At 44.1% G+C, this 14,316-nt stretch overlaps 1 protein-coding gene across 1 annotated transcript; it reads left to right on the top strand.

Annotated features, from left to right (window-relative positions):
- Positions 1-108: 108 nt before the first annotated feature.
- LSM1 (LSM1 homolog, mRNA degradation associated) lies at positions 109-13,614 on the top strand. Its single transcript, XM_075601224.1, has 4 exons — positions 109-326; positions 5,961-6,029; positions 10,573-10,688; positions 13,178-13,614. The coding sequence occupies exons 1-4, from the start codon at positions 281-283 to the stop codon at positions 13,346-13,348; spliced, it is 402 nt and encodes a 133-aa protein (XP_075457339.1). The 5' UTR covers positions 109-280; the 3' UTR covers positions 13,349-13,614.
- The last annotated feature ends 702 nt before the right edge of the window (positions 13,615-14,316 follow it).

Raw genomic sequence — 14,316 nt, 5'->3', positions numbered from 1 at the left:
AGTCATGTCAGCGCTACCCTATATCTAAAAAGAATGGAGGTGGAGCCCCTGACTGACAGCTCTGCGTAACGCCGCCTACTTTAAATCTACGTAGCCAATCAGCGGAGAGTGTTGGATGACGTAACTAAATCCCTTATAAGGGCCGCGGAAAAGCCCCTCCGGTTCCCCGGAACTGCTTCCTCTAAAATGGCGGAGTTTCCGGCAGCCGGTGCGGCTCGCGCTCCCCGGTGACGGTGCGAGGCGCAGAGCTGCCCCGAGGAGGGGGGCCCCGGCCTGGAGGATGAACTACATGCCCGGGACCGCCAGCCTCATAGAGGATATAGACAGTGAGTCCGTATACAGAGGGGACTATATACCGTGTCTGTGTAATATATATATATATATATTATATATGTATATATGTGTGTGTATATATATATATATATATATATATTTTGTATGTGGAGGGTGCTGTATACCATGTGTGTATATGAAGTATGCTGTGTGTATGTGGTGGGTGCTGTGCGTATACCATGTGTATATGGAGGGTGCTGGGCGTATGCTGTGTATGTGGAGGGCCCTGAGGCTAAGTTGTGTATATATGGAGGGCGCTGGGCGTACGCCGTGTATATGTGGAGGGTGCTGGGCGTACGCCGTGTATATGTGGAGGGCGCTGGGCGTACGCCGTGTATGTGGAGGGCGCTGGGCGTACGCCGTGTATATGTGGAGGGCGCTGGGCGTACGCCGTGTATATGTGGAGGGCGCTGGGCGTACGCCGTGTATATGTGGAGGGCGCTGGGCGTACGCCGTGTATATGTGGAGGGCGCTGGGCGTACGCCGTGTATGTGTATAGATCAGGGCATTACATTTCTGACCCATGGAGCCCTATCTGGCCTGCGAAGGGTCTTGGAGACGCCCTTGCACTTTGCTTATTTAATTGCAGTTAACTGCAAGTTTTCATACTAAAGCACACCTAAGCATAGTATACGGAGGGACAAAGTACCATGTACTGGTGCTACAATAACTCACTTCGTATTATATGAAAAAGTAAATGAAACGCTGTACATCAATCCTGTACTCCACGGGAAATATAAGTTATGATCCATATATTGTTTGAGTAAAGCCTATGGGTGCGTAACAGGATGGTCCCACAGTGTGTAAGGGAGGGACAAAAAAGGTAGTTTGAGAACCTGCAGTGATGGTGAATTGCCGTCTCCACACACGACCCCAGATAACACACTAGTTAACCACACTGGCCCCTTCATGACTCGGTAAAAGAAAGACATCACGGTATTAACACTCACGACCCCGGAGTCTCCTGCCTTCTCCTTGCCGTGTGTAGTTGGGATCTTCCAGATGCACGTGCTCCTGCCAGGTAAGTAATAGAACAGAAAAAGGTAAATGTGGCAGTACACAACCAGAATGCGTTGCGAGGCATGACTGAAGAGATGGGAGAACTTTTTTAATGACCAAAATCCATACAGCAGCAGGTAAAGCATAGTTTATACAAATGAATAATATGGATGCCTGCAAAATGTAGGTATAATATTTTCAAGTTCTCCATTTTTCTGTAATCACATTCAGGATGGTTTTGTGACTTGACACGCTTGGAAAGCTATTTAGAGCCCTGATTTATACTGGGTATTGGGCCCCCGTGTATGTATGTAAAGGGTGGATACTTCTCCTGTTTCTCTGCAGGGTTACTTTTAACCAGAATGTCTCAATCAAACAAGGTTTTCTACGTAAATGTAAAGATAAGTTTGTCTGGTGTACAATAACATGGTTGTGGATGTGAAGAAATGATGTACAGTACCAATGCTTCTTAAATTAGGTTTTTGTGTCCTTTGTAACACTAGAATATTTGGGCGCCATTGGCATTAATGTGTGTATTATGTTTGCTTTTACTGTAGTATCGGTCTAAAAACTGATTGGTCGGTCTTGGGTTACGGGGCCTCTCGCATTGTCTGGAAGTTCTTTCCTGGGTACAGAATGAAGTCTCATAGGTATTTTGTATTATAACCGCTGTCAGTGTAAACATTGTGGGATTGTAAAGAGAATTCAAATAGTCAAAGGGTAGCCAAGCTGACTGACTTGGAGCCACAATTCACTTCATTGTCAAAGGGCTACAGTAAGAGTGTGTGCCGAGCATGCGCATTTGAAGTGAAACCTTTGTCACAGAAATTTGCACACACACCGTTTTAGCTATTTGCCCTTCTATATTTATATTGTCTCCATAGACAGTAGACATGGCATATACACAGTGTATGCCTGTAGAGCAGGCCTGCACAACATGCGGCCTGTCTTGACTCCTCAGGGGTCTGCTGCTAGAGCGCACTTCTTACCTCGTGCTTCTTACTTCTTGCCCTGATAGCCGCTAAAACCTCCTGTGGCCCTCTTCCGCCGCTGCGATCAGGTAGCCATGGGGGAGGGGACAGGGACTGATGGGGGGGGAGGGGGTTAATGATGATGAGGCGGTGGTTAATGAGGGGGACTACTGAAAGTGACTCTAGGGGGGGGGGGTATATACTCCATAAATGGCATTGCTTCATCTTTTATAAGGTAAAGAGTGATGCGTTGTGGAGGCCAGCATCAGGAAGTTCAAAACGTGTCTAGTGATTCCGTGCCATTGATCTCAATTTAGGGTGACTTTTTGTGCTTTGGCTACTGGGAAGTGGAGAGGTTTGAGATCTTGCGCCACCTGGTTTCACAACGTTTTCTTTGGAGCATTTCAGTCCACTTTCCAGCCTATGGGTCATGTGGTGAGACACTGGTATGGTAGTCTGGTTATGTCCAAACCACCTAAGTCTGTCACTTAATGTACTGGTCGATTGTGGATTGGTTTTGACAGGCTAACCATACATCTTAATTTTTCCATCGGTCTCGTAGCATAATATGGAGTATGTTACTTAGACATTTTAGTTGAAATCGTTCAAGTAGGTTCATATCGCTTTTGAGTAGTGTCTGTGTTTCTGAGGACTACAGTAAAATGGTGCGTATTGAGGCGCTGCCACTTCCTGTTTCCACAAGCATTTCTTTAAGGAGGCGAACGCTGCAGGGGCGCTACCGATGCGGCTTTTGATGTCATTCGTAACTGCTATGCTTTGGTTGTCAATCATAGACCCTGGGTATTTGAATGAGTCCACTCGCTCGATTGGGTTGCTGTCCAGTTGAAGTTGAATCTGTTGGGTACCGGTTAATATGTATTTCGTCTTTTCCGTATTCATGGATAATCCGAGCTTCTTTGCATTGGCTTGCATGTCGTTCAAAGTTTCTTGTGCCTCTTGGGCTGTGTCTGCTAAGAACACAAGGTCATCGGCGTATACAAGGTCCGTGAGAATCTCGCTTGTACACCAGGCCTGTCTTTAAATGTTTTTCTGAGAATCCAATCCATGGTAATATTGAATAACACAGGTGATATTATGCAACCTTGTTTGACTCCCGTGGATATGTTGCCCATGTGTTTGACTCTGCTTGTACCTCCATAAACTCTTGGCACGTTGAGTGCCATGTGGTATCTTATCAGCCTTGAGGGCGCACCATAGAAATGGGTGATCCACACTGTCAAAAGCGTGTGAAGTCAAATACCATAAAGATATCTATTTTGCAGCAGAGTCGTATTTCTGCTAGTTGGCGAAGTGTGAAAATTTGGTCCGTACACCCTCTTCCTGGTCTAACCCCAGCCTGTTCTTCCCTGCAGTTCAATTCTCTGCATTTAAGTAGTCTGCTCCGGATAATAGTCAAAAGCTTTGCAGATGTTGATAGCAAGCTTATGCCCCTATAATTTTTGCAATTAGCTGGGTCGCCTTTTTTATGTATCGACACGATTATTGCGTCTTTGAAATCTTGTGGCACATCAGTTTTGCTCCAGAAGATGTTGTATAGGCCTTTTAATTGATTCACGACTACTTCTCTACCTGCTTTTTAGAGCTTCTGTGGGGATGGCATCAATGCCAGGTGCTTTCCTATTAGGTGCTGGGGGAGATTGGGATGATGGGTGCTGGGGGAGATTGGGATGATGGGTGCTGGGGGAGATTGGGATGAAGGGTGCTGGGGGAGATTGGGATGATGGGTGCTGGGGGAGATTGGGGTGCTGGGGGAGATTGGGATGATGGGTGCTGGGGGAGATTGGGATGATGGGTGCTGGGGGAGATTGGGATGATGGGTGCTGGGGGAGATTGGGATGATGGGTGCTGGGGGAGATTGGGATGATGGGTGCTGGGGGAGATTGGGATGATGGGTGCTGGGGATTATTATTATTGCAGTGGAGATGTTTTGTGCATTTTCTGTATGTCTGCGGTCTCGCCAACTAACCCCATTTTATTTAACAATATTGTCCTGGCTAGTGGATTGATTGATGCTTGTTGCTGAAAAGAGGTGTAATACCTCATAAAGTTTTTGAGATGATTAGGAAATTACTTAATTTTAATTAAAGTATTTTAAATGTAATTTTGTTTCAAATAAACATGGTAAATGTATAATTTTGAATAATAAATGCTGTTTTACCCGTGCGGCCCGAATCTGTTTTTCTTGGAGCATTTCTCACTTTACAAGTTGTGCAGGCCTGCTGTAGAGGGAGCTGTGTATACACACAAAGGGTGAGACCTGTAACCAACGGCAGCAATGCAACAAGTAATGGGAAAGATATACTATTGTGGCCCACAAACCTACTACTAGGGTCTCGACATGCATAGTCAAACAGGGAAAATAATATAATGGTACATATATAGGAATTGAAGATCTGCTGAGCAAACAAAATGGATGTAGATAGCAATCATGCATATAGTTAATTTATTACAAAATGGACCATAATATGGAAAAACTTTTAGCCCCGACATAGCGGGCAAGAAAACAGCCTTGGTAGTAGATCAAACACCCCATTTAATCCCTCAACATAAACTATAAAAATATGGCACGGAACTCGTAACATAAATGAGCAGCACCAGGATCCTGTAATCTGCTGTAGACTCCATAGTCCTTAATAAAGATGGCAAGTAATATCGCATAGGTAGGATAGTCGGTGAGCACGTAAAACATCCACTATGTTACAATTACATTATGTAGTGTGAGGGCTTAAATACAGGATGGGCACCTGGCTGTTACTGGGGCCTTTTTCCATGTCCACTGCTGGTGTGGTTTTGGCAGACCATATTTCAAGGCAATAGGCTGCCTCAGTAGAAGTACTGGCTGAGGGGGAATTCTGTTCCTGGCTGTTGCTCTTAACTCCCGGGACACAGTAGAATGGGGCCTTGGGAACTGGGTGGCTCACAGGCTGAATGTAAATACGACTGCTCTCAACTTTTAACTTTCCTGACCTAGGGCATCTGTGGTTCCCAATCCATGAGCTGGTTTGTCCACCATACAAGAATACTTGCCTGGTGGACACCAGATGGTTGTGTGGTCAGGGCACGCTGTTGTGACTGTGCTGCAACGTCAGAGTACATCACAGGTTTTTGTTGTGACCCTGCAGGCATATTTGTGGTTGTGTGTAAACTGAAACAAAAACAAATCTCAGGAACCTGTGTTTTCCCTTCAATCAGGGGACCCTGTATCCACTCTGAAGGTCCCGCTGGTTCAAGGGCAAAGAAAAAACCATTCACTCATTACCCCTATAAGGCACAACATTGCTGCTGTTAAAGGGGAATTTTCTCTTCCCTCTTTTTGTTCTGCTAAAATGCAGCAGTTTGCCTTTACGGCAATGTGATTCTCTAAGCTGCGGCTCGATTGGGTTCTGTGATCCGTTGGCGAAGATCCTGCTTCCCAGGGCAGCAATATGGCTGCCGATGTCAAGAGGAAGTGGTGTAGAGTCCTAAATAGTTGCTATAGCAACCCAAGGATGCTTAATACCTTAAATGACTATTAAAAACCGCAAAGACTGAGGGGGAAAATGCCGTAATCATCCAATACAACACAGCTGGTTTTTTTTTTTTATGTATTTTTAATGAAATGCTGCTTTAAACATCATTTTTCTTGTCTCCTTTCAGAAAAACATTTGGTCCTTCTCCGAGATGGGAGAACACTCATCGGGTATCTGAGAAGCATCGACCAGTTCGGTGGGTCACGTGTGGGGTGGTGGTGTGGGGGTGTGGTGGTGTGTGATCAGGATCAACATTTCAGTCCTCACTGGGAAAGTGACTTTGATCACTTGAGTAAATGGTTGGCATTGCGTATGCCGAGGTGCTTAACTGCTACTATATCATATATTAGCGCTGCATGAGGACCTGCCCTGTAGAGCTTGCAATCTCATTTTGTGGCTTGAGGTACAGATGGTGACTTGTCTTGAATCCCAAGGTGAACGGAAAACAGATTTGAACAGCTTTAATCTGCTTCAAAGTCTGTGACATTACCATAGTTACTACTTCAGCCCTATTATATATTTAGTATTGGCCCTTAAATATAATGGTGTACATAGATGCACACAGGAGTAGCTTTATGGGGTCATGCATGTGACCCTGGTTAAAATCCCAAATTTATCAGCAGCATTTTCTCCTTAAAGGCTTAATCACCGTGACGGTAAAATAGAAAGTATTTGTAATCCTGAGCGGGTTTGTTTCATTCTTCCCTGTTATCCGTTTGCCATTGGCAGTAGACTTGGACTAATATATACATGAAATGGCCTGGGAGTCGTTATTTCCGCAGAGTTACATGGGGGCGAGCAATGTAACAAAGCAATGGGAAAGCCAGCCGGGTGTTGGGCTGTACACGCAGTGTTATTGGGAGAGGGGGTGAGGGGCCACTTCATAAACCAGGTGGCCACGTAAAGTCCTTGAGGGCTACCAACGTGTCAGGTTTTCAGGATATCCCTGCTTCAGCACAGGGGTGACTCTGTGACTGTCATTATAATTGAGCCACCTGTGCTGAAGCAGGGATATGCTGAAAACCTAACCTGTTTGGTGGCCCTTGAGAACTGGAGTTGGCCACCTATGTTAAAGGTCGGGGAGACGTCACCTAGAGCTGGGGGGCGCGCCCAATATTCTCTGCGGGGGGCGCAGGGGTTACAGAAGCCCCGCGCTCTTCCCGAAGGCATTTCAATTAAATGCCAGGGTAGCGGCGAAGGCCTCTGTAACTCTTAGGCCCTGCCTATAGAGCCGTCGATGGCGACAACGGGTGAAGTCGGCCGTCGCCACTGGCGAAAGTGGCGCGTGTTTCCGGCAATTTGATTGGTTCAAGGGCTGTCACGTGATGCGACAGCCCTTGAAAAATCAAATGTTGCCGGCTACCAGTTTTCACGACGGCGCTCCATTGCTTTATCGCTGTCGCGCGCACTATAAGCGCACGCGGCAGCGGCAATGCATTTGTTTTCGGGCGAAGTCGCGTCGCCGGCACTATAAGCACGGCCTTACCTTGGCTCAGACGGCTTCTGATGACTCGTCACCATGGCAACACTGTCAAATGACGCTGTGGGGTGATGTAGTGTCACCATGGCAACGTGACGTCAGACTATCGGAGGTAGTTGGACAGCCGTCAGGGGGAAAAGATTACGCACCCCTGACCTAGCGTATGGTGTTCCGTTCTGGAGACTGGACGTTGGTAAATTGGAGATTTAGTGAGTTATTTAGTTTAATATTGAAAATAAGTGCGTGGCAATCGCCCACGTTAAATCATTGACACCTTCATTAGTTCACTTTTGATCCTTGGTGGAACTAAAGCTTTCAACATACTGGCCAAGGATTGTAAAGTGCTCCAACATATTTGGTCATTTTGAATACATTAAAGGTCCAATCCCTCATAGCTGAGCAAAAAAACTACTTGTGTAGCATGTAACGCAGCAATCCAAGCTGGCAATTTTTGTTTTTGTGACTATTTTTTATGAACACAGGATTGAAGCAGGTGGTCTCCGGAGCTGAACCCCACTCACTTCAGCTCCAGGGACCACCTGCTTTCGGCGTTACCTACCTCTGTGGGGGGTGCTGGCAGCTGCTCTGCTTGGTTAACAGGTCCCACATAATGGCAGAATATCAAACATCTGGTGCGGCTTCCTATTGGTCCATGTGACGCGGGCGCTTTACATTTTGCTGATGCAGACACCCCCTGTGGAGCTCTGTATCTTAGGAAGATGAAGGTCCCAGAGCTGAAATTGACAGGGTTCAGCTCTGGAGCCCCCCCCATCCCCCGTGTCAATACCATGTTAATAATAATATAAAAAGTGCATGAATTGCTCCTTTGTCTAACTGGCTTCCCCAGACAAATGTGACTTTTTGGCACTGGACATTAATACCAAATCGCATGTCTTATATTTTTTTTTACCCTTCTCAGAAACCAATAAAACTGAGGGGGTGGTTAGAATTGACAGCATTATAAATAAGGGACATTGAAGAGAATCCCTGTATATCTGCTGCTTTTCTGAATATTTTAGCTTGAAATAAAAAATGTGAAATAACAAATTAGATGTTTGATATTCATTTTTTTTTTTAAATCACTTTTCTACAATGTGCTATAATATATATAATGAAGTAGAAAAATAAACTAAAATGAACAATTGGCCATAGAACTTACTTGTTCTATAGAACATAGAAGTTTATAAATACTTCTAGTGTGTTGGAGATGAATATACATGCCTATATAAGGTTTAGACATTCTAGAATTAAAATGAATAGAAAGTAGCTGGAATTTGGGGTATGGTAATCTAAAAAAAAAGTAAATAACATGACTGTACATGTATTAATAGATAGACATATACTGTACATAGATGGGTGTGGTTATTCTGAATGAAAGCAGATGCATCTAGAAATAAAAATGTGTAACCTATTCAAATATAGGTGTAAAATCAATGTTGGACAAAGCAGCAGCAGTGTGCTTTATGAAAGTTAAACATTTGTGATGCAAAGCAGGAGTGCTTTATTTATACAAGCAAATGGCCACGGGTGGCCAGCTCCAGTCTTCAAGTTCCACCAACAGGTCCGCTAGTGAAGATATCCCTGCTTCAGCACAGCTGGCTCAAACAGTGGCTCAGTCTTTGACAGGCATTGTGCTGAAGCAGGGATATCCTTAAAACCTGACCTGTTGGTGGCTGGAGTTGGCCACTCCTGGCCTAGTCTGATAGACGGCATATACTGACGGAGACCTTTTAAAGGTCAAAAGGATGTGCTTTTTTGTTGCTGAAGTTGCTTTGCGTTACCTCTAGAAGCGAAGGGTTTAATACCTCCAGATCTACGTAGAAATATTGTTTAAATATGATTACAAATGTTTATTTTTTTTAATACACCCCAAAACCGAATCCAGCATTTTTCTATCCCAGAGAAATGCCTGTGTTTATGGGTCTCTTAAAGTAGCGATCCTACTCGAAATGGAATAGATTTGTTTTTTACATAAAGCTAAAAGCATTTGAGCTGAACCCCGTGTGTTCAGCTCTGAAAACATTACTACTCACTCCTCTGGCTCTTGCTTAGGAAGTATACTGGCACGAAAAACTTATTAAATTTTTTTTTTTAATGAAAATGGCATCCGTGCTCTAGAAAACTGCAGCATTATCTTTCGCAGCTTGGTAATGTCCTGCGATACAGTGGTCATTTTGAATTTCCGGGGTGAAGGGAACACAGCGTCTAAAACAACATATCTTGGAAAGCAGGAGGTTCTGCTCTATGGTTTAAAAACAAAAAAATCACAAGGAGCAAAAAATTCAATCTGACCCCTGTTAATCCCTTGGGAAACGCCTAGTAATTCAGCCCGGCTTTGGGAGTGTTGTAGCATTCTTACCTCGTTTAGGGCTGATCCCTTAACGAGCCTGTAATGAGAGCAGTGTGTGCTATCGATTTGTGTTGGGGTTCAGCATTCAGGGCAAAATAGAAAAACCTATTAACCATCTTGTACTATGAGACACTGTTACAGATGGCAGAGAAGGGGTTACATGGCCATTTGCTTTGATGTCCTTGTAACTCCTTATATGCCAAGGAAGGGATATTTGGCAGGTGGGGGGGGGGAGGGGGATTGTACCCTTGAAGATGTTGTTGGTTGGGATACCTTTAGTGGTCTTCTGTTGGAGAGCTTGGTTTAACACTGCAAGGCTCATGGGGGACTCTGCTTTGCAAACCTCTTTAAATGGTGCAGCTTTACTAATCGGATCCTGTAGTCTGAATGGAAAGTGACTGTGCTGTCTGAACTAGAGCGCTGGATTGACATGTGGGCTCCACATACTGTCAGTTTCAGGGGCCCACTTAAAGCACCTTCCCGTGCTGATCGCAGTGTTTGTTATGCATTTGACTTCTCTTAGAGATCTCCTTTTTCCTTTTCCAGAAAAAAATATATACAATTATAATATTCCATTCAGGGGCTAGATGCGCTTTTATATTAAGTGTTTGGGAGGATAAAATTGAGTTCTCACCAGAGCACAGGCGCTATAGATAAAGAAAATCACCATTTGTAACGCTCCATTTTTGTACAAATAAGGACGTACTTGTGAGGAAATATACGAATGTTCTAGATGTTAAACTTGTTTAGGCTTTAGGTGAAACAAATAGTTGTTTAACCTGCTTTAAAGAGCACATGGAGCCCTCTTTCAAAATGTTCACTTATTTGAGGGCAGGTGCAGCAGGACATTTAAAATGAGTGAATGTTTGTTGCTCAAAGCGGCCTCTTCTCTCCCTCCTCCCCCCACAGCTAACCTCGTACTGCATCAGACTGTGGAGAGGATCCATGTTGGGAAGAAATATGGGGACATCCCGAGGGGCATTTTTGTTGTCCGAGGGGAGAATGTGGTCCTACTTGGTGAAATTGTAAGTAAACGGTTCTTGGTATATTTTTTTCCCCCCCAATTATAACTCCCTTGCTGAGCATTTTTCTGATGCATCGCTGATAGTGTATGTAGTGCTGTACATAGAGCCGTAATAGGGAGAGGTGGTTCATTGTGCCTACAAAATTCTAACTCCTACTGTTCCATATAACCAGGGCTCGACAAATGCGGTCTCCTGGGGTGACTGCATTGTGACTGCTGACTTGCATATAACCCCTCCCTATAACTCCTCTTGCTGCATATAACCCCTCCCAAGAACACCCTGCCCCATATAAATCAATGTGTTGCATGACTCTTTGGCAGCAAAATTCCCAGTAGCAAAGACACATCCATATCAAATAATTTCCTAAAATATGGCCACTGTTGTGAACCTTTAAGAAATCCCTTACACCTCAGCTTTAGGATCGCTGCAACATTGTTACCTGATTTAGGGCTGATCCCCTAACGAGAGCAGCACATGTTGTACGTTCTATTTGGGATGGGTCGTTGGGGTTCAACTTTTGGGGCCATTTGCTCCATGTTGCAACCCTTTCCTATCGCTTCTATTGCTCCATATAACCCCTTCTGTCCCCTCACCTGGAAATTCAATTCGAAGTCTCCTTGCTGCCCCTTTCATACAGTCCGTTTCAGAAGGCTCCCCAAAACAGCGGCTTCGGTTTCATGTTCAATTCCACGTCCTAAAACAAAATGGTAGCAATGCCCCCCCATGCTGAAAGGGGATCCACTCCTCACACATCTCGCCCTTCCCTTGGGAAAAACTATTGGGCTGCTTCTAGAACTCCCCTTTTTTTGCCCCACCTAACCCCTCCCTGTAACTGACTGGCCCCTGGCAGCTAAGGGGTCAATATAAAAACAGCCGCCATGAAGTAAATCTATTATACATCGGGTAATAGCGTTTATTTATTTTTGACATCCCACCAAGCTGTAAATGCTGGGCTTTATCACACTTTCACAAAGCTTACAAAAAATGCCCCCAGCATGAGTAAAAATATCCTTAAGAGGACAGTGGATGGGTATACATTCTTTGTATTCACACTTGTTTGTTTTATTTTGTGACAGGCGTTTGCTGAAAGGAACATTTTTGTTTTTTTAACGCTAATGCCTGCATTGAAGTGGTTTTGTTACATAGTTGGATAGTGTAAGATTTCCTTGTACAAAGGTCTCGTGCTGCGAGTCAAAAGTTTAAGACTATTTAGCAGTGTAATTGCTTCTTGGGAAGATTCAATCCCCCGTTAACAAAGCAGTTCATGTGGATAACCTTTTTTTTTTACATTTTCACCCCAGCTGTTTTTATTTTTTAAATCCAATGCTCCGTTCAGGTGAGCTTGAAATAGTAAGTGTCCGGGAGGTTAAAATGGAGCTCTGTAGAGTCCAGTGCGGTGTAGGGTCACCATGGTAACCTCAGGACAATACAAACATTAGGAGCTACGCGGATACAAACATTAGGTGTGAGGCGGATATAGGCTTTAAAGTGAGAAAAAAAAATATATATATATATATTTCCTTCCTTTAAAAACAAAATGACTGTTTTCCTTTTCTCCGGGATCGCTGAATCCCAGCCTGCCTTTTCTCCGGGATCACTGAATCCCAGCCTGCCTTTTCTCCGGGATCACTGAATCCCAGCCTGCCTTTTCTCCGGGATCACTGAATCCCAGCCTGCCTTTTCTCCGGGATCACTGAATCCCAGCCTGCCTTTTCTCCGGGATCGCTGAATCCCAGCCTGCCTTTTCTCCGGGATCGCTGAATCCCAGCCTGCCTTTTCTCCGGGATCGCTGAATCCCAGCCTGCCTTTTCTCCGGGATCACTGAATCCCAGCCTATCTGCTCCGGTTTCTGTCTGACTAATGAAGGCCTCATAATGACTTTACAACCATAAGACAGAGCAAAGCTAACAACTTACCTGGGGCTTTGAGGACTGACAGTCTGATCGCCAAGACCAAAAACATGTTTACTGTGGCAGATCAATCAGGTGTCCGTAGTCATGTCGCTGCCTTGGGTTCATTTTGGTCCTAGGAGGGACTGACTAACTGAGCATTATACTCTTATTTATTTTTGTAGCGTAAACACAAGTGTAAGTGAAAATACAACTACAATGTAAAGTTATCAAGCAGCGACAGATTACCTAGAATCAATACATGCTGCGTGTTTGGGGCAAGTAGCAATTTGCCTTCTCTAGCATGTCATATCTTTCATACTGTAGATGTTTAATAGGGTTTTGCACTGTTGGAGCTCAGCCCTAAGCAAGGAAAGTCCTGTAGAAATCCCAAAGCAGAGCGTTTTCCATGGCGTTTAGAATAGCAGCAATATTTATGAAGCTGTTGGTGGAGACAGGACCCTTTTACGCATTAAATTTGTCACTGTTGGGTCACTTTAATCCTATGCCCACTGGCCATTTAACCCCATGCACATCACTGCCATTAGGTTATTCTCTTCCTGTGAGGCGCTGACCCTTTTTGACCTCTGCCTCTCTTAGGATCTGGAGAAAGAGAGCGACACCCCTTTGCTTCAGGTGTCCATAGAGGAAATCTTGGAGGAACAGCGTGTGGAACAGCAAAGCAAACACGAAGCGGAGAAGCTGAAAGTCCAGGCCCTGAAGGAGCGGGGCCTGTCCATCCCCCGCGCCGACACCCTGGATGAATATTAAGTCCCTTCCACATCGAACAATTTGACATTGAATGTTTCCCTGTGTGCAATGGTGTTTCCAATTTGGATTTTTTTTTCTTTTTTTTTTGAGGGGAGCTTTGGACTAATGTGATATTGCAGCCACACTGTAAAATAATCATGATTTAGCATTTTCAAATTGCTGGTTGCAAACGGCAAAGAAGCCAATTAAATCGCACTTGTGTTGAGGCGCTGCCATAGAGTTCATTTGGAAAAAACCTTATTAAAGATTTTGTTTGTGCTTCTCGATTTTGGCCCTCTGGATCTGATTAATTTCTTTTTGTGTATACCTGCAATAGAAGTGATCTTTATAGACCAATAATAGGCATGTGTGTTCATATAGTGTGTATGTATGCTCGCTGTGGAAGTGGCCTAATAAGTGTGGAGAACTACTACTTTTTAATTAGAAGCCCAGAGAACAACTACCTAATGACAGATTAATGGCGTTTCTTTGTATAGAAACCAAAAAAAGATTTATTTTGGGATGTTCTTTACGTTTGACGCATAAATGTGCCCATCTTTGTCAAATGTAAACCAAGTCGCTTCATTGTTTGCCAGCCCTATGAACAGTGATGTGGGTATGGATCTACATACATGTAGTAAGTGTAACGTCATCCACATGCCTAAATATGTATAGCGGTAATGGGAATATAGCCGATGGGTGTATATGTACTTGAGGTGGTAAGACTTGTACAGTCTGCTAACCTTTATTTTACGTAGATGGGACACTGTAACCCAGAAACTGATAGACTATAACAAAGTCCAATTGCATAAATGGGATATAAAAGGACAGCTCCCTTATAAATTGACAGTCTGCTTATATAAATGGGCATACACAGTGCTGAATTACTTCCCAGCATATATACAGCTATTTGGTGTGATATTTTTTTTTTTGTATGTTTACACTTTGCAAGATTTTCTTTAACTTTATTAAATTCCATAACCCTGTTG

This window comes from Ascaphus truei, chromosome 5, assembly GCF_040206685.1.
Source record: "Ascaphus truei isolate aAscTru1 chromosome 5, aAscTru1.hap1, whole genome shotgun sequence".
In the NCBI taxonomy this organism is placed as follows: Eukaryota; Metazoa; Chordata; class Amphibia; order Anura; family Ascaphidae; genus Ascaphus; species Ascaphus truei.
This window is presented reverse-complemented; position numbering and strand designations above follow the sequence as displayed.

Coding starts and splice junctions, on each gene's coding strand:
- LSM1 (XM_075601224.1), top strand. CDS start 281: ATGAACTACATGCCCGGGACCGCCAGCCTCATAGAGGATATAGACA. Junction 6,030..10,572: donor GAGAAGCATCGACCAGTTCG/GTGGGTCACGTG, acceptor CTCCCCCCACAG/CTAACCTCGTACTGCATCAG. Junction 10,689..13,177: donor TGGTCCTACTTGGTGAAATT/GTAAGTAAACGG, acceptor TGCCTCTCTTAG/GATCTGGAGAAAGAGAGCGA.